The 27,533-nt window shown below is 46.5% G+C and overlaps 7 protein-coding genes across 8 annotated transcripts; 3 read left to right on the top strand and 4 right to left on the bottom strand.

The window, feature by feature from the left end:
- The first annotated feature begins 947 nt into the window (after nt 1–947).
- LOC101772182 (CBS domain-containing protein CBSCBSPB3) lies at nt 948–5,465 on the top strand. Of its 2 annotated transcripts, none has more exons than XM_012846596.2 (14): nt 948–1,228; nt 1,309–1,468; nt 1,826–1,958; nt 2,386–2,556; nt 2,672–2,750; nt 2,831–2,944; nt 3,081–3,147; nt 3,275–3,380; nt 3,456–3,514; nt 3,761–3,864; nt 3,946–4,070; nt 4,161–4,243; nt 4,587–4,676; nt 4,780–5,465. In XM_012846596.2, the coding sequence occupies exons 2-14, from the start codon at nt 1,394–1,396 to the stop codon at nt 4,960–4,962; spliced, it is 1,389 nt and encodes a 462-aa protein (XP_012702050.1). In that variant the 5' UTR covers nt 948–1,228; nt 1,309–1,393; the 3' UTR covers nt 4,963–5,465. The 2 variants fall into 2 exon arrangements, with proteins under 2 accessions (XP_012702050.1, XP_004971347.1); XM_004971290.3 differs by having other exon boundaries at nt 957–1,224.
- Nucleotides 5,466–5,783: 318 nt separating this feature from the next.
- On the top strand, nt 5,784–8,146 carry LOC101772585. The gene is made up of 3 exons (XM_004971291.4): nt 5,784–6,831; nt 6,922–7,101; nt 7,220–8,146. Exons 1-3 carry the CDS (start codon nt 6,667–6,669, stop codon nt 7,868–7,870), a joined length of 996 nt encoding a protein of 331 aa, XP_004971348.1. The 5' UTR covers nt 5,784–6,666; the 3' UTR covers nt 7,871–8,146.
- A 385-nt stretch (nt 8,147–8,531) lies between these two features.
- LOC101772993 (chlorophyllide a oxygenase, chloroplastic) lies at nt 8,532–12,146 on the bottom strand. Its single transcript, XM_004971292.4, has 9 exons — nt 11,966–12,146; nt 11,415–11,657; nt 11,108–11,212; nt 10,753–11,031; nt 10,514–10,661; nt 9,956–10,140; nt 9,758–9,870; nt 9,349–9,643; nt 8,532–9,090 (listed from the first exon to the last, which is right to left on the bottom strand). The coding sequence occupies exons 1-9, from the start codon at nt 12,038–12,040 to the stop codon at nt 8,908–8,910; spliced, it is 1,626 nt and encodes a 541-aa protein (XP_004971349.1). The 5' UTR covers nt 12,041–12,146; the 3' UTR covers nt 8,532–8,907.
- Nucleotides 12,147–15,219: 3,073 nt separating this feature from the next.
- Nucleotides 15,220–18,444, bottom strand: LOC101773401. The gene is made up of 7 exons (XM_004971293.3): nt 18,066–18,444; nt 17,551–17,650; nt 17,342–17,462; nt 16,872–16,993; nt 16,658–16,779; nt 16,137–16,296; nt 15,220–15,536 (listed from the first exon to the last, which is right to left on the bottom strand). The coding sequence occupies exons 1-7, from the start codon at nt 18,202–18,204 to the stop codon at nt 15,413–15,415; spliced, it is 888 nt and encodes a 295-aa protein (XP_004971350.1). The 5' UTR covers nt 18,205–18,444; the 3' UTR covers nt 15,220–15,412.
- Nucleotides 18,445–18,582: 138 nt separating this feature from the next.
- LOC101773816 (V-type proton ATPase 16 kDa proteolipid subunit-like) lies at nt 18,583–19,652 on the top strand. The gene is made up of 2 exons (XM_004971294.3): nt 18,583–19,003; nt 19,078–19,652. Exons 1-2 carry the CDS (start codon nt 18,922–18,924, stop codon nt 19,494–19,496), a joined length of 501 nt encoding a protein of 166 aa, XP_004971351.1. The 5' UTR covers nt 18,583–18,921; the 3' UTR covers nt 19,497–19,652.
- Nucleotides 19,653–21,092: 1,440 nt separating this feature from the next.
- Nucleotides 21,093–23,401, bottom strand: LOC101774220 (ubiquitin-fold modifier 1). The gene is made up of 4 exons (XM_004971295.3): nt 23,166–23,401; nt 22,972–23,069; nt 21,848–21,880; nt 21,093–21,341 (listed from the first exon to the last, which is right to left on the bottom strand). The coding sequence occupies exons 1-4, from the start codon at nt 23,252–23,254 to the stop codon at nt 21,262–21,264; spliced, it is 300 nt and encodes a 99-aa protein (XP_004971352.1). The 5' UTR covers nt 23,255–23,401; the 3' UTR covers nt 21,093–21,261.
- Nucleotides 23,402–23,835: 434 nt separating this feature from the next.
- On the bottom strand, nt 23,836–27,381 carry LOC101774626 (putative box C/D snoRNA protein SPCC613.07). The gene is made up of 5 exons (XM_004971296.3): nt 26,792–27,381; nt 26,496–26,709; nt 25,863–25,931; nt 25,315–25,447; nt 23,836–25,220 (listed from the first exon to the last, which is right to left on the bottom strand). Exons 1-5 carry the CDS (start codon nt 27,057–27,059, stop codon nt 24,237–24,239), a joined length of 1,668 nt encoding a protein of 555 aa, XP_004971353.1. The 5' UTR covers nt 27,060–27,381; the 3' UTR covers nt 23,836–24,236.
- Nucleotides 27,382–27,533: the final 152 nt, after the last annotated feature.

A 27,533-nucleotide genomic window follows, 5' to 3' on the forward strand; every position in this document is an offset into this window, starting at 1 on the left:
GATACTAATTAAAAGTATTAAACATAAACTAATTATAAAATCAATTGCACAGATGGAGATTAATTTGCGAGACGAATCTATTAAGTCTGATTAATCCATGATTTGATAATATGGTGCTATAGTAAACATGTGCTAATGATGAATTAATTAAGCTCAATAGATTCGTCCGTGAATTAGCCTCCATCTATATAATTAGTTTTATAATTAGCTCATATTTAGTCTTCCTAATTAACATCCGAATATTCGATGTGCCATAAATTTTAATCCGAACTAAATAACCAAACACTCCTAAGATTAAACACTCCCTAAGATTAAGTGCCGGACTTGATGCAGGCTTGGTAGTAGCTTTTATTACACGCAATGACGCAAATGTGGTACTCTCCGCCACTGATGCAACAGCACTAATTGCAACTGGGGGTGTAATTTGTCCGGATCATGCTTCTAATAATCAAGAAAGAAACGTTATTAGCTGAGACGTACAGGTACAGGTAAGATAAGGGTGGTAAATGACTCTAATTCTACCCAGTAAATTTAAGAATCGGGTTCAATAAAAATCGGACCATAATATTATATGATTTTAAAATAAAAATAGATAGGATTGAGTTAGATTGTGAAGGAGATCGAGAATCATCGTCGATTACCACCCCTAGGTACGGTACGGGTCTCGTGGCGGTACAACGCTGACTAGCTAATGCAGTATCGAGGAGGGTACATGCTATCCATCGGTTGAAGTCTTTGCTTGGTGCGCAATCTGATGGAGTACACCTGTCGGTATTTTCAGGGGGGGGGGGGGGGAGGGGGAAGAAAAAAAATGGGAGCACAGAATGCGGCCGCTGCGGTACACCGTGGCAATGGGACCAGAAAGTCACTGGCAGCCCTGGCCCACATACAGCTAGGTCCACTGGCAAACCAAACTAACTGCTCTGCTGCTCCGCTGCAGCACGCGACGACCTTCCTCTTCTCCTGTCCCGCGGTGGCACAAGTCTTGCCTTCGACTCCATCCATTTCAAACCCCCCCGCCGCGTCCATCGCCACGTCCCCCTGCTGCCGTCTCCCAATCCTCCTCCTCCTCCGGGGATCGCCGCAGCTGGCGGAGGCGATGTCCACCCGCTCCGCGTCTCGGACCCGCCGCCCACCACGCCGCGCGCCTTCGCCGCCCCCTCCGGCCGCCGCGAACGGGAAGGCGGCGGCGGCGTCCAAGCCCACCTCTCCGGTCCACCCATCGTGAGTACGCGCCACTCTCTCACCCCGAATCACACCATTCCTCTGACACACGCTGAATGATCGCGGCGCTTTATGCACGCGCAGGTTGGAGAGGACGGTGAAGAAGCTGCGGCTGACGAGGGCGCTGACCCTCCCGGAGGCCACCGCCGTGTCGGAGGCCTGCCGCAGGATGGCGGCCAAGCGCGTCGACGCCGCCCTGCTCACCGACGCGAATGGGATGCTCTCGGGCATCCTCACGGCCGAGGTGAGAACTCAGAATCGGGCAGTTGGAAAAGGATGTGGCATCTCCGTAGCCTGCCTGTAGGTGGAAAGGGGACACGAATGTGTGGTGAGAGGTGCACAGAATTGGGGGGCTGAATTATTTTGTTGGCTTTCACTTTTCTTAACTTAATAACATTTTCGGCCAAGCTCATGAGCTACAACGAGTTTATTCGCATGTGAAGTTTCCTCAAACATATCATTCTTCTCATGAAGCTGGCAAAGATGGATGTATCATTAGGCTTTAAAAATAGAAGACAGTTGGATTGGAATTGGATTGTTCATGACCAATATTTTGACGGCACAAAAATTCATTGGTGATTTGTATGTGCCCTTTGTGTAGGACATTGCCGGACGGGTCATAGCTGAGGGTCTCAACCCTGAAGAAACTAGTGTGGTGAAGGTGATGACGCGGAACCCAGTTTTTGTTATGTCCAATTCATCCGCCATTGAGGCACTGCAGAAGATGGTTCAAGGTTTCCTTGTTATTTATTTTTCATCATTCACAATATCAGCATCCATTATTAGTTTCATCTATAGTCATAACCTCACTGTGATGTCCTGTTCAAAGAGGTATTGCTTTGCTGACCACAGTAGTACCTAGAACCACTGCAAATTAGCTTCTGAGCAACATATATTATTTCTAGAATTATAAACCAGTGTTTTCATAATAAAATTCATTAACCGGAACTAAATCAAAATGCATTTACAGATGAAGAGGATGTAGCAGAGGAACAGTTCCAGTAGAGCATCAGTTGGTACAGTCAAACGAATAAAAGTCAACCATCTATGTGAAGAAAAACTGGATGAATATATCATTACCGTAGGATTGTGTAAAGCTTCAGATCACTGTGCAAAAAGATGGATGGTTTGTCTCTTTGGTGATGTGGCTTTTATGCACAGGTAAATTTAGGCACCTTCCAGTAGTGGAACATGGTGAAGTCATTGCCATGTTGGACATTACAAAGTTCCTTTATGATGCGATTTCAAGGATGGAGATGGCTGCAGAACAAGGCAGCTTAATAGCAACTGCTATAGAAGGGGTTGAGCGACAATGGGGAAATGACTTTCCAGGTTTATTTTCTGTGAATGACATTCATAATATGGAACTGACACTGACTCCTTAGTTCGCGACCAAACTGGTGTACTAACAAACTGATGCTGTATTTTTTCTATTCCTTATACTCAGGGCCACATGCATTCATGGAATCTCTTCGAGAACAGATGTTCAAGCCTTCCTTGTCAACTATCATAACTGAAAATAGCAGGTGCATTTCGTACTGCCTGGAAAATCTGTGATACCAAAATTTATTCTCACTGGATTTTTCCACTGTTTCATGTTTTCTAGTGTTCCAGTGGTATCTCCTTCAGATCCAGTAATTCTAGCCGCCAAAAAGATGAGGGAACATCGAGTTAACTCGGTGGTTGTCATGACAGGGAACATGTTACTAGGAATTTTCACGTACGTTTTCTTTTTGGAAAAAGAATCATTTATGCTATTGATTATTCAGTGCTGATAGTAGGATGTGGACTTGCCAATTTCTAGTATGTAATTCAGTTTGATAGTGATTATCTCAAACTGTATGGACCTTCTTCAGTTCCAAGGATCTGGCTTTGCGAGTAGTGGCACAGAATTTACCCCCAGAGACAACTCTTGTAGAAAAGGTACACTTACAAATTGATTCGCTCATATGTATTTCTATGTTGTTGTTCTTGTATATGTATTTCTATGATCCTGTTCTTTACAGTTTTTTTTCACAATTTGTTTGCAAATGTTTGTGTGTTTCTGAAGGCTATGACTGCAAATCCTGAATGTGCTACATTGGACACATCAATCCTTGATGCTTTACATTCGATGCAAGATGGGAAATTTCTGCATATTCCTGTCATTGACAAAAGCAAGTATTGCATTGTAACAGCAAAGTAATGTTCCTTTTTTAAGTGTATAATATCTAACTTGAGCCTTTGGATAGATGGACATATTATTGCCTGTTTGGATGCTCTACAATTAACCCATGCAACAATCTCGATGGTGAGGACCACAACTTTTCTTGCTGCCATGCTATACTGTACACTTCTTTGTTATGATAATTTTAAAATGTGAACGGAATTGACATTTCAAGAGAGGATGAGATACATTAGGCTTAATCAGGATGGCGAAATTAGATTTTGGTTTTTGTGGAATTGGGATACGAAGTGGTTTGATAAGCTTCTATATTGTATAAGCAGACACTTTATTTGTTATCACAATGTAATCCTTATCTTTTGTTTCCATTAGGTTGAGGGAGCCTCTGGAGCAAATGATGTGGCAAATAGTATGATGCAGAAGTTTTGGGATTCTGCTCTTGCCATGCATCCTGCAGAGGAATCTGATGCTCGTAGGTTGACCATTTTCTACTTGCCCGTTTGATTTCCATTTACAATAGTCCGGTTTTTTCTTAGTATTTTGTTAAAGCTATGCAGTGACGAGTCTCGGATGGTGGCATCAGATAGTGCTGACGGGAAACATATACTGCCTCCTCATGTTAACAGTTCATTCTGTTTTAAAATTGAGGATAGAAAAGGGCGTATGCACAGATTCAGTTGTGGTTAGTGCTCATTGCTCTTTCCTGATTGCTGTTTGCTGAGGATGTATCATAAGGTTGTGCTTATCTGCTTTCTTTTCTGTCTGGATGCAGTTTCAGAAAGCTTAGATGAGCTTGTGTCTGCTGTAGCGTGCAGAATAGGAACGGATAATGACAAGTCGAACATTAAGCTTTTGGTAAGGGGTGAATTCTTGTCTTGCAACTTGGAAGCACAATTGTTAGTAGAACGGTATCTAGGTCTTCCACATTATCTAGGTCTTCCACATGCTGATGCTGTTGTTGGTAAAAACAAAAACTATATGGACCTGATTTGCCCTTTCTGTCTGAAGATGTTGCACTATTTATTCTTTTCAGTAGTTTAAGATTGCCTATATCTAGGCAATGCTTTTTTGAAATGAAGAATAAGCCAAAACTTGTGTTTGGCAGAGCTAGTGGTTGGAATGATTGAAATTTAAGATCTGCATAGGATTTTATCTTTTACCTGAAATAATGACTATTTTGCACTCACTTGTTGAACAGTATAACGATGATGAAGGCGATAGAGTTATCCTGACAACGGACAGTGACCTGACTGCAGCAATTGAACACGCCAAATCAGCAGGGTGGAAGGTAACTGTAGTAATTCCCTTCCTGTCTGCTTAGTGAATAGTGAACCGACCCACTGAACCTCCTTACACAAGCAAATCTTACAGAGTTTGCATTGCTGCTTCAGGTTCTGAGACTGCATATGGACGACCCTGAGGAGGCCAGGACGGAATTCACCGCGTCGCCTGCGTATCTCTCGGCCGCGCATAGAGGACGGCCGGCTCCTCTCCGGTTCGGCATCGTGGCTGGCGCGGCTGCCGTCGCCGCCGGCGTCGTGGTAATCGTCTACCTGAAGCGGTCTCAGCTCTGACTCCAGACTTTAAGGTGCTCTAACTTCCACGCTGTACAGAATATGTACACTTATCCACGACAAGGTGAATACACAGCGGGCTGTATACGTACTTGGAGATACACAAGTAACACACAACAGAATAAAGGGTGGTTATCTTTTTCCTTCTTCCACCCGTGTCAAGCAAGTACAGTAGAAAAACAAAAAGGAAATTTGAGGGTGCAAATAGGAATGGTGTTTTAAATTAATTTACCCCTTTTATTCACCATATTTTCTTTTTGGTGTTTTGTACAAGAGGGTGTTTTATTTGAAAATAGAATAAAATGTCAAGGCATCTTTTCTGTACACTGAAAGTGTAACTGCAACAGAAAGAAGCTAAATCGGAACAGAAAATAGCTATAGCTGCTGTTGAGTTCTGAGTTTGGTCTGTTTATTTATTTCCGAAAAAAAGTTTAGGGCATGTTTGGTTTGAGTTGCTTATTATAAGTAATTTAAAGTTGTTTACTTGGAGTTGATTATTTTTAGTCTAGCTGTTTGGATAGCCTTGCTTATGAGCATTGAATGAGGTGGACATTGTCATATTTGTCCCTTGTGTTGATACCCCTCTTTACCTCCCCACGCTTCTTCTTTCCTGCACACCCCCGACCCTGGGGGCTGGCGGCGGGCAGGGAGCAGCAGCAGGTGACCGGGGCGGCGGCGGGGCGGGAGCGGCAGGCGGAGGCCGGCGGCGGCAGCGGGGCGGGAGCGACGGGCAGAGGCCGTCCGCCTGCGCGGAGGCTGACGGCGGCGGGGAGGGGGCGGGAGCAGCGGGCCGGCGCAGAGGAAGGGGATCTGGCAACAGGGAAGGGGAGAGAGAGAGGAGTAGAGTGCATTGAATGAGGGCAGAAGGTATAAAGTGCACCAAAAGCTCCCATATGCAACTCTTGTGTTGCTTATGTGCTAAAAATAAGCAGTTCCATAAGTAACTTAATAAGAAAGGGTAATTGGCTTCATAAGTAAATAAGTTGCTTGCTTATGCATAAGCAACTCAAATCAAATAGGACCTTAGGCTGTTTAGCATGGTAACATTAATATTCAGGCAAGACAAAGCTCTGAATACTCCAGTCAGCACCGCGGAAAGGTCATGCTATCCTGCCTACTCTGCATGTCTGAAGAGCAGACAGTATATGTGTCAGAGAGGAGGAGAGCAAACACTTTTTACGCTTGTACGTAGGCTGAATGGCTGATGGATGGATAGGATCAAAAGCTGGAAGAAGCAGAGCGACCCATCCAAGAGGCAGAGCCGCAGAGAGTATACTGGAGACAGTAGCAATGGATAGGATCGCGACCAGGCGGCAAGAAACATGGTGACGAGGCAGAGCGTGATGGGGTCTCCGTGGCAGAGCCGAGGATACGTGCTCGCCTGCTGGGCACGTGTGCCGTCTCGCCGGAGCTCACGTGTCCACCTTTGACCCCACGCTCCCACTTCTTCGGCCTATCTCGGGAAATAACGAGCCCGACAAGCTACGGTTCAACTCGACTGCACTGCCGGCCCATCCACTTCCGTCGTTCCAGCTCCATCCATCGTCGCCGCATCGTCATCGACACCATTTCCTCGTTCATGATCATCTTCTGCGCTCTTATGTGGTGTGAGTAATGAGTTCAGAGAGAACCTAGCTACAGTATAGGAGTACAAGACGACAGAGGCGCCATGGCTCGATCCGGCGGTAACTAGCAGGCAGAGGCATGGTGGTTGCCTGGGGTTGCTGTTTCTTCCTCGCGGCGTGCGCGCGCGCGATCCGGCGGCTGATCCAGCTCCCGGCGCTCCTCTGCTGCGAGGCCATGGTGTGGGCGGTGACCTTCCTCGCCTTCCCACTCCGCATGCTCACCGCCGTCGACAGGGAAAGAAAGGTGTTCTTTTTTGTTAGGCATCGTTAGAGATTGGCAACAAGAATTCAAAGAAGGTGATGTGTTTAAATTTGCCTTTTTGTTCTGTTCCAGCTGGGCAGGCTGATTGGGGAGATGCAGGCGCAGATGGACGACCTGGTGTGGGTGAACAAGGAGCTGGAGGAGAAGCTGCAGGCGGCGCTCAGGGAGCAGGAGGCCATGGACGCGCTTCTTGACGAGATGGAGGACCAGAACGAGGACGCCTTTGCCAGGATCCATGACCTCGAGGCCCAGGTACACAGGAGTGAATAATAATGGGTGCCCGTTGTCGGAGCCCGGATGCTACCGTATACATGCTGCGTGCGTTGCAATTCATTGGAGCTCTAATCCCCTTGCTTGCTCGGCTTGGCAGCTCAAGGCGCTGAGGCAGGAGAACATGCGGCTCAACGAGCACAAGGGCAAGTCCATGTGGGACAAGGCGCCGCCGCCACCGGATCGTCGTGGTCATGGCAAGGATGGCAATACTAAGGCATCGGAGTCGGAGACGAAACAGGCGAGAAGCCCGCCGGTGGCATCGGGCAGAGAACGGGCAGAGGAGGAAGCCGTGGCGGGGACACAGGAGGAGGCCGGGGCCGCCGCGGCCGCCGCCGCCTTGAAGGTGAAATCTGCCGACCCCGCGTCGGTTCTGTCCCTGACGACGACCGCGCCGGCCGCGGACGATGCCTTGGCGCGGCAGGCCAAGGCAGTGGCGCGGCGGCGGAGCCTGTTCAGCCTGGCCATGTCGCTGGCGGTGGGCGGCGTGGCGTGGTCGGCGGACGCGCCGTGCCTGCCGCTGCTGGCGGGGCTCTTCGCCGTCGTGGGCGTGTCCATGCGCAGCGTGTCGCGGTGCTGCGCCACGCTGCGACGGGGCGGGCCCGCCGCGGACGCCGTGGCGCTGCTCAGCCTCAACTGGTTCCTCCTCGGCGTCCTCACCTCGCCCATGCTGCCGGGCGTCGCGCACGCCGTCGTCCCGCGCGCCGGCCGCGTAGTCCTCACGTGGGTCGCCGCTGCGGCGCCCGCCTGACTGAAAGCAGGCAAAGCGGCAGCGCCATGCCGTCCGTTCCATTGTTGTTGAGATACTGGATTCTGGACGCTCTGCCTGTAACGTGTTACACGTATACAACAGTGTGGTTTATACCAAGTTACCTTGCCGTTTTTACTCTCATTCTACATGAAGCTAGCTGATACAAACAATGGCGAGTCCTGAAGCCTCCAGGGATCACGTCGACCTTTGTGCAACTCGATTACAGCGGAAAACCATTCAAAATATAAGAGGACACAGATGAATGTTGCATCCAGATGAGATGACCGCTGCATTCTTGCCTCTATCCACCTCGGAATCCCCCCCTTCCAAGTTCCAACAATGGTTTTGACGATCTGTCTGTCTGTCTGTCTCTAGGGCAGTTCCATTCCATCGATGCCAACTTATCCGTTTGGAAAACTTGTTCATATTGTTAAGATTTTAAAAAGATTCTTATATAAGGAGTTTATCAATGAAGAAGATTAAAAAAACATGCAGAAATAATAAGTTAATAACTGGAGATAGATCTGAACAGCAGGGCTCTCATGTTGTAACATTTGTTCATGGTACCTTCCACAACTGAATTTTTCCAACGGAGACTTCGGTTCTCTGAATCAGCACACCACAAGGAAGTGACTAAAAATGAGTCAGGCAAACGGGACTCTGCTGCTGTAGGAATAGCTGCCATTTCTCATATGAACATGTCTCCGTAGCTGGTAGTATGATTATAGTACATGCTTTGACAGAGTAACATTCGCTGAATCTTTACATAAAAGGGTGAAAAAGAAGAAGAGGAAAAAAAACAGATCAATCTCAGATTACAATTGCATCCCGTGATGCCGTCGCTAGTGTACAATGTTGACATCAGACAATGATGTTGCCCATCATTCTCTGATTCAGCCCTCCTTCCCAGAATGTTCCAATGCAGAGCGGTCTCAGGCAAATGGTGAATTGTGGATATGATTCCAGCAGCTAATTCTGGCCACCGTCTTGCTAAGAAATGCGACGAGAAATAGACTACAGGTGAAGCACTCCACTGGCTACGATCCAGTATCAGCTTGGTTACTGAATGGTAACCGGTCGGAGCCCCTCTCGACTGCATCCCTCCACAACCGATACCGGATTCCGAGCTTGTCATACGATACCGGCCAGTTCCAGACGTTGGCACCATTGATCATTCGTTCTTGTTGCCCAAGAACAAGCCGTAGGTCCTCATTCAAGACCTGCACGAGATCACCCAGGATCAGTATAGGATCAGAAATTAGAGTTGTAAGAGCAACTGTTGAAAATTACCCTAGGTGCATTCTGAATTAAGTCTGCACAAGAAAGGTGTTGATTATTAGTACTAATTTAGATTTAGCAGTCCCTGTATCATATTGCTATCTTGTATAGATAATATTGCAGAAAATATAACCATTGCTAGTGTTAGGCACAAGCTGAGGAATAAGAATATATAGTATCTGTCAAGGCATAAGACTTGCCTTCTCGGCGAAATGTGACCACAGTAGGTGCATGTACGGTATGTGCTTGAGCCAGGGAGCGAAGTCTAGTGACATCCGGTACAGCAGCCTAGTTTTATTCCTAGAGGAAGGCAAGCAAACATGGAGTTGATGTAGATGTGTCGAGCATTGCTGGGTGCTCTTCCCTTCTAGCTTTCCAGGCTTTGAAATGCCGATGGTTGATAAGACCATGCACGGTGGTCGGAACTCCATGTCGATGGGGTAAGGATCCCAGTATCCTTGGAGCCCAGATGAAGGTGTCAGGAACTTCACCAAGCTGACAAAGACAAAACAACATCAGAATGTTGTTGATTTGCACATGTAACAACCGATATGAAAGTTCATATGCATCTGTCAATAATCTGAGGTGAGATGCAGGGTACATAAGTACCTTGGAACACTCCAACCCTTGGCAAAGGTGGATGTATGTGTAAAAGGAGCATGAGCAAGGTCCAACAGATTGTCCAGAAGAAGGCCATGCTCAACAGGTAGCTCCATCACTATCTGTAGAATGATCAAGAACTCCATTAAAACATAAGAAACTTACATAACAACACAATCACTGAAGCATAATAGGATTTCCTTTTACCTCTGCGTGAACCATAAATCCTGAAGGAGGCAGCAGAGAAGGGATTGTGGCCTTTGGCGGCTCATCCCCAGGCCAAATCCAAACCATTCCTTCTTGCTCAAAGCATGGCAATGACTGGATGCGCACATCGATCTTTTTTGTTGATGGCATTTTTTCACATTTTCCATCAGTTGAGTACTCCCAGCCTGAAGGTTATTTTAAAATCTAGACGTTAATTATGCATCATCGTTGTTTTTCCATAATATTAGGAGCACAAAAAGGTCAACATAACAAATGTCTTTCTTTGTCAGAACATTTTCTGGTATTTTTAAGGCTGTAGAACTGGATGTGCAGGATCCAAAACCTCGACCTTATAAGAGAGAATTGTGTTTTGCAAGCAGAACTATCTAATTGTCACTATTAATTCAGACAGGATAAACAAGTAGGCGCACTTCTGAAAGAAGATAACCTCTAACATCACGAATCAAATTGCAGAAACATGTGAGAAGAAATGTGTAGCATTTTCATGTACTCAAGTATTAGAATTCTAAGTTACATTATGAAACTTTCCATTCTTACCATGGTAAGGGCACTGGATTCTGCCCTCGTTTACTGAACCGAGATGAAGGGGGCAAGCTCTGTGAGCACATGTGTTCTGAACACAGCCAGGCCTTCCATCTTTTCCGCGGAATATCACCCACTGTTCCTCGAAACAATCTATTGGTACCTGAGAATGCACATGAACCCATCAAGTAAGCACAGGCTTCTGTAACTCCAAGCTCTGACTTTGCAATGGCCTGAAACATTCAGTGTTTTACCATTGTGTCATCTTTCAGATCGCTGGAGAAGGCAACTGGGTACCAGAAGTTCTTCAAGCTGGGATTGTAAGGCTTCACAGGACCAGACACGTCAAGACTCCGACGTGGTTGTTTCTTGGCTCGGACTTGGGTGGTCGATGATGTACTTGGAGCCAGGGAAGTGGCCTCAGCTGTGGATGAGCTAGAGGCTACATCCGGCAATAGCCTGTCATTTACCAGGGTCTCCATATGTGCTAACTTGTCGAGCGCAGATGATACCCTTGCTTCCGATAAATGAACCTGCATCTTACATGTAAACATCAGGTTGCAGGTGGAGGTACTGAATAATTCCATATGGTGTCTTCCAGTAGCCCACCTGATTGTGAGCTTTTGCAAGTTCCTCCTGTAACTCGTCAAGCTCTTTCCTCAAGGTTCCAATCGACTTGAATTCCCTTGCTAAAGGATTGAGAACCTCAACCACCTGCATTTCAGTTTGAGCAATGCACCATGGTACGTTCAGTTGGACTATTTCAACCTCAAACAATTGATTCAAAGTTGCACTTTTTATGCATATAAGTTTATGGCTACCAATCACTTCATGCATACTGAATATCTGATAAGCAGCAAGTGCAGACTGAAACCAAACCTGGCTCTGAACTTAGCGCTGAAACTGGATTTCATACCTTGTTGTGGAGAACCATGATGGTTAGGAGATCCTGCCGCGCCCTCCAATCGCAGTACTGGATGTCGAATCGGACCACCTCGAGAGCCTCATTCACATCCAGGAACTTGCCCTTCTTGATTGGGACCCTCGGCCCAGGGTCATCGACATGGAACAGGGCCTCCAGGTTGTTGTTCTTTGCGAATTCAGCTCCATCTTCCCTGAGTACCGCATACACCTTGATTCCACCATAGCGACCAACTCCCTGAGCAGAAACATCATTAAATCTCAAGAGCTAATTGGATTACTGTAGAATCGCCAGAAATCTAGTGGTGAAGCTTGTGGCTAGATCTCAGCGATTAGCAGAGATAGGCCTCCATCTCCTGCGGATTGCCCAGTCCGTCCACGAATTGGACGCAGCGAAGCAAGAATTCAACGAGAAGCAGGATTCGTTTAGAAAACTGAAGATCCATTTCTACAGGATAATTCGGCAACTGAAAGCTTGTAACTGTGGTTTCGCCAACTGAAAGAGGAGAAATCCGGAAACGGGTAGCAGAAGGAGAAAGAGCTCACCTTTCTGGAGAAGCACGTGAAGGCAGGTTTAATGAGCAAGTGCGGCGCCAAAGAGAGCGAAGCCACCGTGTTCATGGAGATGGACGACGCCTCCGCCGCCGCCGCCGCGAATGAGCAGGGGTTGTTGAAGAGAGAAAACGGAAAAAACGAAGATGGTTATGCCTAATCTTTTTTTTGGGAAAAAAAATGAATTTTCGCGTCTGAAGTGGGCTTGTCGATAAGAGGCCGGAGGTGCTCGCGATCTCCATGAGCCTCACACGCGCTGCCACGTGTGATCCGTCGCAGGGCTCGCGCTCCGACGTGGCGGCCTCGAGCACCAAGGGTCGGGAGCCCAGACTTTTTGCACCTGCAAATCTACGGCAACAGTGCTGTGACCCGGGGATGGAATTTTTCACTCTGAACCTTTAGGTTTGTAAGAATGGAAATTTGGTGAGACATGACGTTCGTCCAACTTCTTTGGGCCAAAAGGACACGAAGATGACAATGTGTACGGTACGGATGTTCAGTTATGTTCTACGCACACTGAAATTAGAATGCACGTCTAGTGGGTTTGCTAACCCCATTCGTTTCAAAAAAAAAATATAAACATGCTGGTTGGATTTTTGGTAGCGCAACATTTTCATACGGATTTGAATATCTAGCTCAGCATGTGCCCACATATGTGCTTTCATGGTGATGAGTTTGCATGCGCATGTATAAACACCTTTGTTTGTACAATAATTCTAGGAAGAAAGAAAGGGAAAAAGGATATAAATGCTTCAATGCATTTTCCTGCCTCTACGTAGCTACTTGCATGCCTCCCCTTCCTATAAAGATATAAAATGAAGCAATACCGTAACAAATTTCGAAGCAAAAGGCATTCTAGTAAATACATTTTAAAAAAAAAGGAAAAAATAAGCCGTTGGAAGTTTAGTGGAAACCCAAGAAAGCAATACTCCTTTTCTCCTTTTGTTTGAAAATAAGTCTTCATTTAGAAAATTTCAGACACATTAATAGTTGTGAGAAATATCTATGTTACCCCTAATAACTAACACTAATTGTGATTGAAAATGGTATCATCCGTTTAGTTTTCTGGATCCTGAATAAATACACGTGCATTGAAATTAGAGAAATATTGTTAATCGATCATTTGATTGGATCTACACGCTTTTTCATAAACTTTTTTTATTGGTGTGAGTGTTTCTTTAATTACATGAGGTTTACTATAAGTTAAAAAATAGTTTTTGTGGGATAAAATTTGAAGGGTAAAAGAACACTTATTTTGAGATGGGAAGTATATGAATTTGATAGGAGAGCAGGGGTGCTACGGGGAAAGAGGATTCGCCAGCGTAGCGATAGCTTGGGCCCAGCGCAAGGATAAGAGGCCGGTTGCGTCTTCGTCGGGACGCGCCAGGGTGGCAGCGGGTTGAGCTCACCACTAGTTCCCACTCCCGCACGCTGCTGTTGCTGCGTTGCTTGTAGAAGGATCCCACTGCGATCGCGATCGCGTCTGGGCCTGGGCCTTCATCTCCTTCGTATGGCCCAGTTTAGCTTGCTGCGTTGCAAGAGGGCTAGCGGGCTTAGCCCAAAATAAACAGTGAAGCCCAGCCCAGGACTACCCGCTTCCGGCCGGAAGGAAGAACGACTCGAGGCCGGCCCGATTTCACCCCCGCTCCGATGCCGACCTATCCAAACCCGTTGTTTCCCTTCTCCTCGCCCTCCCGCACCTTGTCAGTCTCCATCGCCGTCGCCGCTGGAGCCCACCTCTCGCCGGATTCTGATCGATCCTTTGCCATCGGAGGTGCATATAGCTCCGCTCTAGCTTCCGTATGGAGCCTCTGCCTCTCCTTTCCTGTGCCGTTCCCTCGTCCTTCTTCTCCGTCGCCGCCGTCGTCTATCCCGGTGCCGGCCGACTGCGCCAGAAAGCCCTCGAGGATCACGAGAAGGAAACCAAGAAATTCCTCAAGAAGCCCACCTACCTCGCCTACATCGACCTGCTGCTGGCAGACATGGATGCCGCTGCCAAGAGACAAGAAGCGATGGAGTCTGTCAACGGTTTCATACGGACGGTGCTAGCTAGCTGCTTCGGCCGGATCTGCACGGCACGGCATGGGCACCTACGAGGCCAGGGCGCTCGACTTCCTGGAGCACGCCGGCTGCGGCGCGTCCTCGCTGCTGGGGATATCGGGCAGACACGGCATGGGCAATCCACCCTTCTCAGGATCATACACGACAATTACTCAAGCTATCGGCCCTTCGAATACATCTTAGAACTGGCCTACGGATGTACGGCGGCTATGTTCCACGATGTTTTTGCCAGGACGGTCGGCAGCAGGCGGAATCAGACGTCGAGCGCCCTGCTGGCCAAGACTATCTCCAGACGTCTCGAGGATAAAACGTTTCTGCTAATGCTGGATGATGTCCGGGACGATGGCATTGATCTGTCAGCTATCGGCCTGCCGATGCCACTCGATCGGGCACCGGCAGAAAGTCGTCTTCACGGCGAGGGATCAGGCTGTCTGCGCCAAGATGGGGTGTGCTGAAGGGAACACCATCCAGATGCAGCGCTTGGGGGTGGTATAGAACCTGTGTAAGTGTGTAATTAAACGAGAGAAAGAGGTTTGCTCCATGCAACTGTTATCATCATTATAGGGTGGATATGTTCATATTAGAAAATATAGCTACCAGTGGGGGCAATAATAGAGATTTCTAGAAAGGAACGAGAACAAGTTCCACCTTTTAATTGGTGCATAGAATAAACAGTTTCAACTGGGGCAGATCCGAGGTCATAACTCTCTCATCCGAACTCCAAATCGAACGTTCTATGTATGAATTTTGATCTACTCGACGAGAGCTACACAATGATGAAGTCTAATTTACACTTTGAGCACTTTGATAAAACCGGTCTAAACAGATCTGTCCAGGTCTGCCAATTTTGGTCACGAACAGTGGGGTGCAAAACTGTAGATTGGCACTCAAAGCATGACATGGCTTATAAGCGGGATCACGTTAGATGTAAGTAAAGGAGAAATCCAAGAGCAGTGGAGTGAGTCACTGCTTCCAGCAAAACCAAATCAGAACACATCTTGCCAGCAGCTGTACTTGTGGCGCTAGTAGTTCGTGATGCTTCTGCTTTATTTATTCTGGGCAAATTAGCTAACCTCACTAGCAATTGGTCTCTTTGTGATTCTTCCTCCTCCCTCCCCTTCACTGACCAGCAAAAGTACCCTAGTACATGAGTAGACCTACCATCTTGTCTTGGTAAAAAACGGGAAAGGTTGGGAAAGAGAGTTTCAGCACACATTTATTATTGCTATATGCACAACATTTGGTAAGTGTTGTCTACAACATTGCCAGGCACCATGACTAGCAGCGATGAAACTCAACTGGGGTCATGAATTTCCAAGTATAAGGATGCAGGCCACTTTCTCTTCTTTCCTTACAAGTACACAGTATGCTAGATGCTTTTCACTGTTCAGGTGTAGTTGAAACAACAGCGTAGTTGCAATCGACACCGATTGTTTTCCCATCCTCAGACCGACTTTCTCTCACAGTAATCAACTTGATCTTCCACTTCTGGAGTAAGCTTACCCTGAATTACAGGAAAAAACAACACTAGTTACACTTGTACAAAGGTGAAAACCTTATATATACTAGGACGGATGATGCATATCCGCAGTACACTCTCAATGCAAGTACACTGATTACGTTGTCATGGTAGCTATAAGATGAATGCAGAAACTAACCTTTTACACATAGCACTGAGACCACACAGGGCAGGTTTGAATTACATATAAAACAAAACTAAAGAAAAGGCTGCAGCTCTGGTGCCATTATCAACTAATCTTAAGGATAAGACTAATGCTGTCAATTAATTCATCATAGCTCCAAGTAATTAATCCCTTGCTTTCCTTTTTTTATTGGGGGTTAGTGTTACTGGGTATAGAAGCTGTGTAACTATACAAGAGAAAGAGGTTTGCTCCATGCAACTGTGACTATGTTCGGTATAAGAAAATATAGCTACCAGTGGGGGGCAATAATAGATTTCGCGAAACGAACAAACAAGTTCCACCTTTTAATTGATGCTAGAATAAACAGTTCAACTGGTTGAACCATGATCATATGTTCTCAGTTGATGCATTTAACACGAATTAAAAAATGTTGTCATTAAACAAGTAGCACAGAAGCATACCTTTCTGGCTCAATAGTCCTTTTGGCTAGCATGAGGGCCAAGAAAACAGGTACCATCGCAGCACAAAGATGCTTAAGAGTATGACCACTAACAATCTGATGAGTCCATTTATAGATAGGCTTGTCAGCAGCCTCTTCTACTTTAGCAAGGACGTAGAATCCTGAATTGTTTTTCGACAAATCAGAACAAATAGAAAACAAATCAGAACAAACTGAAAACACAGGTTGCAGCAGATCATTAATAAACTATGCTTACAAGAATTAAGAAATGCCTAACAGCCAGCAATAAAGATCTGTGTTCTGAGTAGACAGCTGGCTGTTCTACAAAAATCCAGATAACAACATTTAGGAGGGAAAAACCGAATTATCTTCTCATTGAATTGAAGAGCTCACTACTTTGCAAATACCATGATTTGCTCCACCCACATATAAAGTCCTAACCTTTTCTTAAATATAATGTCCAAAAGATCAAAACGACCAAAAGAACATGCATGACATTGATTTTGAGCAACTCTCACAAACCTGCTGCCCACAACCAGTAGCTTGAATGCGTATACATCGGCGGAATTACTATAGCCATCACAGGTATAGCAATGCATGGAACAAACTGAACTATTGCGTACGGGCGAAGATCATCAAAGTAACTGCAGAGAGTAAAGACATGAAAAATGGAGGGGGTGGAAGCAATGGAAATATTCCAAAAGGGAAGAAGATTTGAACACTTGAGAAAACTTGCCTCCAATACAGGATGCTCAGGGCACCAGCAATCACAAGTGGTGCAAGGGACTTTGCTCCTGCTCTATCATCAACCCTTTCGATGATGAAAATGGCCATGATCGAGGTAAAAGCAATCGTCATCTAAAAAAATCAATCATGTCAACATTCACCGCAAAAAAAAATCTAGAATATAAGTAAGAAATGCCATCAAGATTGTAAAATGAGAGTACCATTTAGTCTCTGTACTAGGAAATTTTATTTTAAAAAAACAAGTATATGGGAGTATATCAGGTAACAGATCCTAGTGAGTAGTGAAATCAGAGACAATGGTCTCTCCCTGATTTCTTTGTCCCCGTGATTCTGGTATATTGCATACATGGAAACTAATGGAACTCCTTACACATCATATATTATGGGACTCCTTAGGATTCAACACAACTAGAAGCTATTGGACTCCATGGAGTATTAGGTAAACCGAGAGAAACTCACAGGTAGTCTGTCCCAAACTAGGGTGGCATCATTCGGGTTGAGATGGTAATAGGAAGAACCAAAAGCAACAGCAGTGACGCCAGCGAAGAAGAGTGACCAACTCCAGAGCTCCCCCTGTGAGCTGCCAGCAGGATTACCATCAGAGCGCTTCGAATCTCAAATAGAATGAGGAGAACAAACAAAAAGTGTACAAAGCATCCATTGAGCACCTCAGCCTGAAGTAATCTTTGTAATGGCACAAGATGAGGCCCGTGACACCCACGAAAAAGAAGGGGATGTTTGAAATCACATTCAACGTGTTGGGGATACCTGCGAAATTAAAAGGGCTCGTTATCAACATGATTAGCATCATCATAAAAATTTAGGCAGTATCACCAAAATAACAAACAGCATAGAAATCTCAATCGTGCATAGTATAGTGGTGACATTGACCAACCAGCAAACCCAATGACATCGCACCCTGCGATTAGAAGTGCCCGGTTTGACCCCTTCACCCCTTGTGAACTCATATAAGTTCATAATAAATCGAAGAAGCAAACAGCAAAAGTGGCCGTGCGCACTGGTAATTAATAAATCGAAGAAGCAAGCAGCAAAAGTGGCCGTGCGCACTGGTAATTCCTAGCTAGGTGTGAATTGTTCGTAAGCGCAGAGCAGAGGGGAGCAGCGATTCAGGCGCTTGGGGGCATCAAAACTGAGGCTTGGGGATGGCGGTGGCTTACTGTACCTAGGAAGAGGGTGCGCTGGTCGGCGAAGTCGTGGTACTCCTGGTTCTGCGGGATGGCGGGCGTGACGAGCATGAGGACGACGAAGATGGCGGCCGCCACCGCCCAGGCGACCCACTTCTTCCTCCTGCTCCCGTCCATGGCGTCTCGCCGGCGGCGGCGGCGCTGCTTGGCTGGTGCGCGGTGGTTGATGGAGGTACGGATCGGGAGGATGCCTGCCCGGCGGTGGCCGGTGGGCCGTGGGGGAGCGCGGATCGGCGACTCGGCGTGGGGATTTGGAGTTGTTTCTCTTTCTTGTTTGGGCTGCTCGCTTCGCTGGCGCGACCAAGACTTCGCCTTTGCACTCTCTCCGCCTCGGCCTCTGCCTCTGCCTCCGCACAAGGGAAGTCGTCCCCTCGACTCGATTCAACTTCCTCCCTCCTTAAGCATAGTATTTTCTTGATTTTTTTTTAAAAAATAAAAAATCTTTAAGATTCGTTCAAGTGTTGCGATTCCATTCGATTCCAGTGCATGACATCCGCATACAGGGACGAACTGGAGTCAGGTACGTTCGAGAAAGCGCAATCCTGCACGCATTATGTGTAAGTATTGTATTCTGAAATTAGTTTGGAAGAAAAAAGATATTTTTTGAAATGATTTTGAACGGGACTCCAAGCAAATTAAAACCTGATCACAACGGCAAAGCTTTTGGTTCTGGTTGCGGACTTGTGGTTGGTTGGGTTAAGCACCGGCCCTGCCCTCCCCCCGGGACGATTCATAAACTCCTCTGCTTCCCCTGCCCCCGGCCCTCGCCGCGCGTGCTTCCCTGATCTCAACGCCGTCTCCGTCGTGTCGCCTGCCGCACCAAGCCAGCCCACAATGTCGTCCGTCATGTTCAACGGCGACGAGGTCGCCCCCTTCTTCGGCTTCATCGGCGCCGCCTCCGCGCTCGTCTTCTCCTGTAAGTCAATCAATATCATTGCACAACTTCTTCGTCGGATTACCATAGATGATAATTGAGCTTACTACCTATAGGCATGGGCGCGGCGTACGGCACGGCGAAGAGCGGCGTCGGCGTGGCGCACATGGGCGTGATGCGGCCGGAGCTGGTGACCAAGTCCATCGTCCCCGTCGTCATGGCCGGGGTGCTCGGCATCTACGGCCTCATCGTCGCCGTCATCATCTCCTCCGGGATCAACCCTGTCGCCAAGCCCTACTACCTCTTCGACGGCTTCGCCCACCTCGCCGCCGGCCTCTCCTGCGGCGTCTCGGGGCTCGCCGCCGGCATGGCCATCGGCATCGTCGGCGACGCGGGGGTCAGGGCCAACGCGCAGCAGCCCAAGCTGTTCGTCGGCATGATCCTCATGCTCATCTTCGCCGAAGCGCTCGCACTCTACGGGCTCATCATCGGCATCATCCTCTGCACGCGTGCGGGACAGTCCCGGGCAGATTAATTTGTTAATTAGAGGCACATCTTCTTGGCATCTTCGCTGTAATTAGTTACTACAGTAGTATCATCTAGTACTAGGTAGGTTTGTGATTTTGATGGTACCCTTTGTATCAAATTGTTTTTTTGCGGATAAACCCACTAAAAATGCAGGGATGATTTTATTGAAGCTGATTTCTCTTTTCTTTTATTATGAAATAAAATAAGTACTTGGCTTATACTTTATTATATACAAATTGTATCTTATAGTCTCGAACTTTCAACTCAAACTCCAGCGAGACCATAATTTTTCCTTTTCTTTAGTAAAAAAACGTGCTAAGGCACAATTGTGCACAAAAAGAAAAGGAGAAGAAGAAAGGAAAGCAACGCGGCCCAACTCAGAAGACGGCCGGAATCCCTAGGCAATTCAGGACCGAATCGAATCGAAATGGAAAAAGTCCATTTTACCTCCTTGAATTATTACGGAAGTCAGGTTTTGCTCCCTCGACTACAAAACCATATTACCCACCTCCCTGAAGTCACAAACCAGTTTTTTTTTCCTCACAAGCTGGTTTTATCCTAGTATTAAGCTGAGCTAGCGTTGACTCATTCAGATTTGGTGAAGTTGGAGTTCGATCTGAACATAGGAGTGTTCAATTTTGATAGAATTGGACATCAATCTAACTAAATCGATTTAGTAGTATCGGAGTGGAGGTAGAGGGGAACGAGCAGAAGACGGTGTGTGCGAGCTCGCAGTGGGCGGCCTCCAACGTGCTCTTATGGACACCTTGGATGATGACGTGGATGAGGTCCAGCGTGATGTTCTCCTCAAATGGGCGAGCGGAGCTTCACCACTGCGGCGTCGCCACGGGCAAGGTGGGATGGCGTGTGGACGCGGATAGAGCACGGTCGCCGCCAAGCATAGGGTGGAGGCGAATGTGAGCGTAGTCTGACAAGTGGGGCGGGATGGCGTGAGCCACCACCGCAGGCAAGGTCCCCGTTGATGATGTTGTGGAGCGCTTGGAGGATAAGCACGGTCACGAGGCACAAATGCAGGGTGAGGTAGGATGGAGCATGTCTGGATTCGGCAGATCCGCAACCATCGTGCTCGGGCCAAGGTGCGGGTGGAGGTCGGGCGGAGATGTGCGAATTTGAAGAATTGTATTCTTTTGCCAAAAGTAAGAGGGTAGCTCAGTACAAGGCGGTTGCTGCATGCCTTTAATTAATTAGTCCAACCCTTTATAATTAGTGGCAGCAGCTTGAAGCTCTACTCCAAAATATCACTTTGCAAGATGAAAATGACATTTGCAAAGTTGTTTAGAAAATAGGGCCATTCGCCAAATAAATAGGGCCGACAAGCAGGGTTAGGGTTAGGATCGCGGCCCAAGTTAGATGGATCCTCCGCTAATTTCGACACAAAGGAAATTTTGCATCACAACTTATAAAAAACAATTTTGCATTCAGTTTAAAAACAAAAAGAATTTTGCATCCTCTTGGAGCCATCAGGACTTATAATATCGCTTAACCTACTTCTATGTTCAGGGGAACCTGGGGAGGAAAAGTAAAAGCTGAACCCACGCGTCGCAAACACAAAGGGGCAGTCAGTTCAGTTACTCCATTCGCCTGCAGAAATCTGTTTCTACATTCTTCGAGCCACCAAGTGCAAGCGGAAGAACATACAAATTATAGGAAACATGTATGTTCATATATTTATTCATGTCAAATTTTACAACCAAGCACAGCTAACATCAAACTTTATTCGCTCGAGTTTTGCTCATAATGTACTGTATCATCTAGAAAGATACATCCACACCTCCAACTCTATCACGAGGGATGAGACGCAGCTCTGAACCATGTTTCAGAAACACGTTGCCTGAGAGAGAAAAACAACAGTTTATGTCAGAAATTGGGACTCGAAAAAAGATTGTAAAGTCAAAGAAATGCATTTGGCAGAGAATCCTCACTAGATGACAGGGGGACTAATCCCCTCAAAAAAGAACAGTACAGCATAGCAGTACATTTGTTGGAAGCGTGTTCAAGTGCTTACATAGTAGATAAGAATCCTCACTAGATGAGGAGCAACTATCTACCTCCCTCCTAACACAACCCAAGCTGATGCAACTACAGCCAATCACCCAATTGGGGATTTCAATTGCCAACTTTTGTGTTCGCACAATTCAAAAATAACTAAATGTTTATATGGATGTTCTATATTCTGAATATAAAACTGTCCTGCTGATGCAGATTCTTCTATGAAACATATTTCATGCCAGAAAAATATTTCACTGGTGGCTTTCTGGAAGGTATTAGGACATCATATGCCAGGAAAATGCACAGATCTGAAACAAATTGTATGTGGGTAGTATCTGTAAATGGTACCTGCACTTTGCTGGGGGTTGATGCCAACTCCATCTGCAAAGGAGAGAATACAACAAGATAAAGTAAAATATTGTGTATGACAAGCAACAAGAATATTTACTGATCATCACATGTTATATGCAGAGAACTTAAAGATCATCACATGTCCTGAGTTTTGACTGTTAATAACCAATAATAGTTGCATTAAGAAGTGCGACAGTACACTGATCCCAACAGGCAAGAACACTAAAGAAAGCTGAAATAAACTACCTTGGAAGTTACATGCTTTTCTGGTATTGCACCTATGGTTGCTTAAATTTTTATGTTCATAATGAGATTTACTATTATGAAATGAACTCATCATTTCATCAAGATGGAATAATCCAAGAACTATCATTCTGCATTTCGAATTATACTCAACCAAGAGTTAGGTGATCAACCAGAGCGCCAAATATCTGACAATAACTACAGGGAACCAAATGATGTTGCACCAACAGTTTGAAAGGTATAAATTACATTCCCAAATCAATGAACACCTAAATTATCAGGATAAATACAGCCATGAGGAGGAACTAATCAGAACAATCTGAAACTACAGGCTGCCATTGCCTAGGATGTTAACCACGAAGCAAAACAAAAAATTAAAACAACTCTGGAAGCACCATCCATCCACATCCCAGTGATGGATTCTGTTTCTGGGGAAATTGGTTCCATGCACGTCATCCACTTAAAGCATCAAACCAATATACGGATTTAGTTTCGCACACTTCCCAAATAAATGAGAAATCAATCTAAAGCCTGGACCTAACTAACATGTAACCTAGCAGGCATTCAAATTCAGGGGAGCATACTGCAGGTTAAATTGATGAACTTCATGCCTCACGAAATGAATTCCATGGTTGCCCAAACCTAAAACTTTCACTGAATTCCATATCTACATACTGATACCACACAGCAATTTCCACAGCGCGCTATCATCCCAACTCGAAAAGCAGCAAACTGCCAACTCGATTACCTAAATTGCTACCACGATCCGGTAGATCCTTCAAAGGCAACAAAGCATCTAGGAAAAGAATAGTCTAAATCGTGCACAAGCAGCCGAAATCACGATCGAAGAGAACTGTGCGAGGCGGGGAATGGCGTACCGTTGGTGATGATGGCGCTGGTCTGGGGCGGGACCTTGAACTCCTCGGCGGCGAACTTGAGCACCGCGGTGAAGGGCGCCGCCTCGGGCACGCTGAACCTGTGGGAATTCAGAGCGGGCGGGTCGGGGTCGCCCCGGATCAGGGCCAGCAGGGCCGATCGATGGAAGGATCAGATCCGAGGGAGCGAGACTCACACTTTGAAGGGGAGCTTGGGGTCGGAGGTGAGGATGATCTTGAAGGACACCTTCCCTCCGCCGCCGCCGCCCGCCGCCACCGCCGCCATGGGTTCGCCTGGTAGGAAGGACTAGATGGGTTCTGCTCGGTGGGCCTGCGCTCCGACTCGCGAGTCCTTTTGCTTGCGAGAGAGAGAGCAGTAGCAGCGGATTCGCGTGCGTCACCAGGCCCACCAAGAGGGGGTCTGCGTTTTTCTCAGGCGAGCACGTCTCACCTCACGTTTTGCCGCGCGTTCCTGCACATCTCTTTTCCTTTCTTTCTTTTTTCCTTATTATATTTTCTACTGAAAAATAAATACAGCAAGGACCACGATTAATACTTGTGGATTTCGACGTGTTCAGGTGGTTTTGATTTTTTTAGATTCATAGAGTTCACTATCCACTTAGATATATACCCTGTGTCTAGATGCATAATAATATCTATATATCTAGAAAAGTGAAAACGACGTGTAATTTGGAAAGGACGGAGGGAGTACATAGGTAGCGCAAGTAGATTTCAATATCATCTATGTTCTTTCCAGCTCTCAATAAAAATTAGTTTGCTGCGATTATGCAATGCATTTCAACGAATAATAAACACCACGTTCAGCATGTGGTAGGTTCTCAGTCACAAGCATCTGATCCCAACAAATTACTTGTCTCTGTAGACCATGAATGAATTCTGCAGAATACTGTATACTACATATACAACTTAATGCTGTTCATTGTTTGGATTCAACTCAGAATTGCTCGGTAACAAGCATTACAAAGTTACAACCCCCAAAATTTCTGCAGCAAGGAGCAACAGGCTACCTTGGCTCAAACGGCACCCAGCACTATGCTAGTCTGGCATCGGCAGGTGCAAAAAACAAAAAACCAGAGGAACTGAACAAAATGAAATCTTAAAAAAAATAACAAAAGCTGCATAATCTTAGTTGTAGCTGCAGGTACATATGAGTGCTCTACCATTACGTTACAGAACGTCCCAGGAAAAGCACGATGCAGACTCATTTGCTCGAACTAGCACAAGCTCTAAAGTATCATGTTCTTCCTTCACATTGTTGGAATCTCCCCTTCCTCCAAGTCGTCCCACAGTAACCCAGACATTGCTTCCACTGATTCGTCTGCGGTCATCGTTTCAAAATCACAGCTTAAGAAATCGTCAACATCCATATCCCCAAACAGTTCTGGGTAGGTATCCATCATTTCTTGCTCAAAGGCCAAGTCCGGTACCTCCAGTAACAACCCTCCATTGTTGTCCTCAAAGTCCAGTGGATAAACTTTCATGAAAGATTTCTTTTTCAGAGCTTCAGGAGTTGAGCTTGGTATCTGTCTGCTCTGTTGACTCTGTTCTTGCTGAGGACCAGTCGCACCATCAGGTGCAAGGATGTTGATGGAAGATGGCACTAAAGAATCTGTCTTGCGGTCTATCTTAGATAAAGCTGCAACTCCCGCTTCCGCAAGGCTACCAGGATATGAAGTTCCATGCTCCTTGAGATCTGCAATGTGCTCACTTGAGCACAACTCACTTTCCCTTGCCTTCTCCATATCTAGAGGGCAGGCTTCCATGCGGGACTTAGTTTCTGTACGCCCAGAGCTTCCATTTGATGACATCTTGCTATATTGATTCGGTTCTTTCTGCTGACCATGTACAGCTTGACTGCTGGAATATGAGAGCACCAAAGAATCAACATTGTTATCCCTCCTAGATTCACCTGTAACCTCTGCTGCAGCAAGTTTACTGGCATTCGAAGGTCCACAGTCCTTGAGATCTATAATCTCCGTCTCAGGTGAAAACTCTCCTTCCTCTATTTCCTCCTCATGAAACTTGTTGCCTTCTACAGGTGGCTCGTCAGTTGTGCTGCCAGTGGTTTTCCCATCTTTCGCAAGCTTGTTCGCCATTTTCTCGACTTCAAAGTCATAACTGTCCGATGGAAGGAAGACTTTGATACTTGGGTACTCGACAACAAGTATACCCCTCAACTGCGGGCGCAAAGGTTCTTCTATATTGAGTAGGCGGTATGGTGACTCTGATTCCTACAGCAAGTTAAAATAAAGCATTATTTCATAAAATAAAGTAGAGCAAATATCAATAAGCATTTTGCACACATGATGACTTGATTTACAATACCTTAGCAGACTTTTGAATGAACAGTTTCAGGTCACGCAATTCTGTATTGCGATATTGTGTGAGCTGATCCTTCCAAGGGCCAGGACAAAGATGCTTTTCCAATAGAGAGAGCAAGGTTGTGTGCTCATCTATTCTGAAAAAGAAGACACAGAATGAGCACACAAAGAAAGGGGTGATAGTATACCAGATACACCAGGCTTTCTGCAGTCAACACATATGTTTCTATTTCACACTCAAAAACTTTTGGGACAGTATAATAAATAATTTTGACCAACTTCTTTGCTACCAAATTTTTCGTTGAACCAAGTAAAGACAGAACAATAACATGTGTAACAGTAGGAAGTTTGAGAATGACACAGACATCTTAAAAAAAAGAGACTGTAACAACAAAGAACAATTATTTCAGGAACTGAAAGTTTCTGTAATTCTGTTCTACTATGAGTTCCTGAAAGTTTTTGTAATTCTGTTCTACTATGAGATATAGCCATATTGAAAAAGGCCCAAAATTGCAAGGCAAGCAAACTGGGAGGAGGAGGAAGAATACTTACTCATGGTCAGTTAGGACAACATCTGTTGAGTTGAATTTCCATTCAAGTGTCCAGTATATGCAATCCTTTCTGCAAAAGGGGGATTCGGATGTAAATCAGCTTTCCTATGTGATGCAAAGAAATAAAAATTGTACTACTGGCATCATTAACTGGGATATAAATCAATGTCTGAGGAGCGGAGAATACGTTTAACGAGTCTTTTTTTTCTAGTAACCACTGAACTCGATTGATTGTGAATGCCTGTGCTAGTTATGTAATGACCAAGGGCTGATGCTAAGCAAGAACAGTGAAACATAGCATTTATTCTTGAGATAGCGTACTCGGCATTGGATAACTAATACTGATTAACTTCCAGCAGTAACTGCACAACACACCATTAATCAAGGACGTCTCATTACATCTTTTGTATATCTGGCAAGCATCCAAATATTGGAATAATTCATAGCTGAACTGAATCAAAATCCTTTTAAATAAACCACAAGAAAGCAAAAAGGAAAACCTGCTGAACATCTCAGCAGCAATGCATCATACTGATGGCAAGGAATTTTGAACATACAAGTCAAGCAATGCAATACAAAGACAGAGGCGGTAGAGGAAAAAAAAGATGTCTTAGAGCAGCAAAGCCTAAAGCACCTGTGGTTGTGCCGGGAACGGTTCTGCTCTCTCCTGGCCATGCCCCTGGGGAGGAAGTAGAGCCTGATACCCCTGCGTTGCGCGGCCTTGCGGAGGAAAAACAGCCAGCTTGGCAGCTGGGCGCCCCCCTGCCCCCCGAAGTTGCGGCCGAAGCCGCCGATGAGCCTGTGCGCCGACTCCCTGACCTGCTTGGTCTCCTCCAGAAAGTTGTAATCTTTACAAGAACACAAGGTAGCAATTCAAGAGGCGGTCGGTCGATTGCTGATGAGAGGAAGGAAGAAAGGTCGGAGGCTTACCGGAGATGAGCTGGTTGTCGTCGAATTGGGCGAGCGGGACGGGGTCGGTGCGGGGGCGCTTGCCGGTGCAGGCTGTGCGGCGCTTGTGCGCCTGGACGCAGGGGAGGCTGCAGGTGAGGCGGGCGCAGCCGGGGCAGCGGTACTTCCATGCCTGCTCCCCGCACTCCTCGCACGGGGACCCCTTCTTCCCGGCGGCGGCGGCGGAGCTGGAGCTATCGTCGGCGGACGCGTTCTCCGCGGGCGGCGGCTCCTCCCGATCGTCCTCCATTCCGGAGGCGGCTCGACGCTCGAGGGGCGGCGCGTACGAACGGGTGGCGGGTGCTGCGTGCGGCGCGCGGCGGGGAGATGCTAGGGTTTAACTGGAGGTTTATCAGCCACCAGCGCGGCCGCCTTGGCGCGTCTCCAACTAGGGGCGGGGATTCATACAGGAGGCGAGGGTTTTCTCTTTGGATTTTGACCGTTTTGTTCTGACACATCGCGGCGGCGCCGGAGAACGTTAGCGATGCGACGACGGCGAGGTGCTCGCCGGAAAACTACGGGTGTGGCGACGGCAGGGCGCACAATTTACAGCTTCAGCCAACAGAAATTGAGCGTTTGTGCTATCAGTCTGCGAGCATGCTCGGCTGTTCGAATGCGATTAGGTGGATTACAGGAGATTTTGTAGCGAGCATTTTAGAACCTTCATACAATCGTTTAAACGCTAGCCGGCACATCAGGCAGCAGAGATTAGCAGATTGGATAG

Source organism: Setaria italica, chromosome V, assembly GCF_000263155.2.
Source record: "Setaria italica strain Yugu1 chromosome V, Setaria_italica_v2.0, whole genome shotgun sequence".
Classification (NCBI taxonomy): domain Eukaryota; kingdom Viridiplantae; phylum Streptophyta; class Magnoliopsida; order Poales; family Poaceae; genus Setaria; species Setaria italica.

Bases quoted from the DNA above. Each gene is read 5' to 3' on its own strand.
- LOC101772993 (XM_004971292.4), bottom strand. From the start codon at position 12,040: ATGAACACGGTGGCTTCGCTCTCTTTGGCGCCGCACTTGCTCATTAAA. The intron at 11,213-11,414 runs GTATGAAATCCA...ACTGAAATGCAG, and splicing joins TCATGGTTCTCCACAACAAG to GTGGTTGAGGTTCTCAATCC. The intron at 10,141-10,513 runs GTAAGAATGGAA...AATAACCTTCAG, and splicing joins AATCCAGTGCCCTTACCATG to GCTGGGAGTACTCAACTGAT.
- LOC101774626 (XM_004971296.3), bottom strand. From the start codon at position 27,059: ATGGAGGACGATCGGGAGGAGCCGCCGCCCGCGGAGAACGCGTCCGCC. The intron at 25,448-25,862 runs GTAAGTATTCTT...CTTCTTTTTCAG, and splicing joins GTTGTCCTAACTGACCATGA to AATAGATGAGCACACAACCT. The intron at 25,221-25,314 runs GTATTGTAAATC...AACTTGCTGTAG, and splicing joins TCATTCAAAAGTCTGCTAAG to GAATCAGAGTCACCATACCG.
- LOC101772182 (XM_004971290.3), top strand. From the start codon at position 1,100: ATGTCCACCCGCTCCGCGTCTCGGACCCGCCGCCCACCACGCCGCGCG. The intron at 2,751-2,830 runs GTGCATTTCGTA...CATGTTTTCTAG, and splicing joins ATCATAACTGAAAATAGCAG to TGTTCCAGTGGTATCTCCTT. The intron at 4,071-4,160 runs GTTAGTGCTCAT...GTCTGGATGCAG, and splicing joins TATGCACAGATTCAGTTGTG to TTTCAGAAAGCTTAGATGAG.
- LOC101774220 (XM_004971295.3), bottom strand. From the start codon at position 23,254: ATGGCGGCGGTGGCGGCGGGCGGCGGCGGCGGAGGGAAGGTGTCCTTC. The intron at 23,070-23,165 runs GTGAGTCTCGCT...GAATTCCCACAG, and splicing joins CCCAAGCTCCCCTTCAAAGT to GTTCAGCGTGCCCGAGGCGG. The intron at 21,881-22,971 runs GTACGCCATTCC...TCTCCTTTGCAG, and splicing joins CAGCGCCATCATCACCAACG to ATGGAGTTGGCATCAACCCC.
- LOC101773401 (XM_004971293.3), bottom strand. From the start codon at position 18,204: ATGGACGGGAGCAGGAGGAAGAAGTGGGTCGCCTGGGCGGTGGCGGCC. The intron at 17,651-18,065 runs GTACAGTAAGCC...TTAATTTCGCAG, and splicing joins CCAGCGCACCCTCTTCCTAG to GTATCCCCAACACGTTGAAT. The intron at 15,537-16,136 runs GTATGCTTCTGT...CCTGTAATTCAG, and splicing joins AGGACTATTGAGCCAGAAAG to GGTAAGCTTACTCCAGAAGT.
- LOC101773816 (XM_004971294.3), top strand. From the start codon at position 18,922: ATGTCGTCCGTCATGTTCAACGGCGACGAGGTCGCCCCCTTCTTCGGC. The intron at 19,004-19,077 runs GTAAGTCAATCA...TACTACCTATAG, and splicing joins CTCCGCGCTCGTCTTCTCCT to GCATGGGCGCGGCGTACGGC.
- LOC101772585 (XM_004971291.4), top strand. From the start codon at position 6,667: ATGGTGGTTGCCTGGGGTTGCTGTTTCTTCCTCGCGGCGTGCGCGCGC. The intron at 6,832-6,921 runs GTGTTCTTTTTT...GTTCTGTTCCAG, and splicing joins CCGTCGACAGGGAAAGAAAG to CTGGGCAGGCTGATTGGGGA. The intron at 7,102-7,219 runs GTACACAGGAGT...TCGGCTTGGCAG, and splicing joins TCCATGACCTCGAGGCCCAG to CTCAAGGCGCTGAGGCAGGA.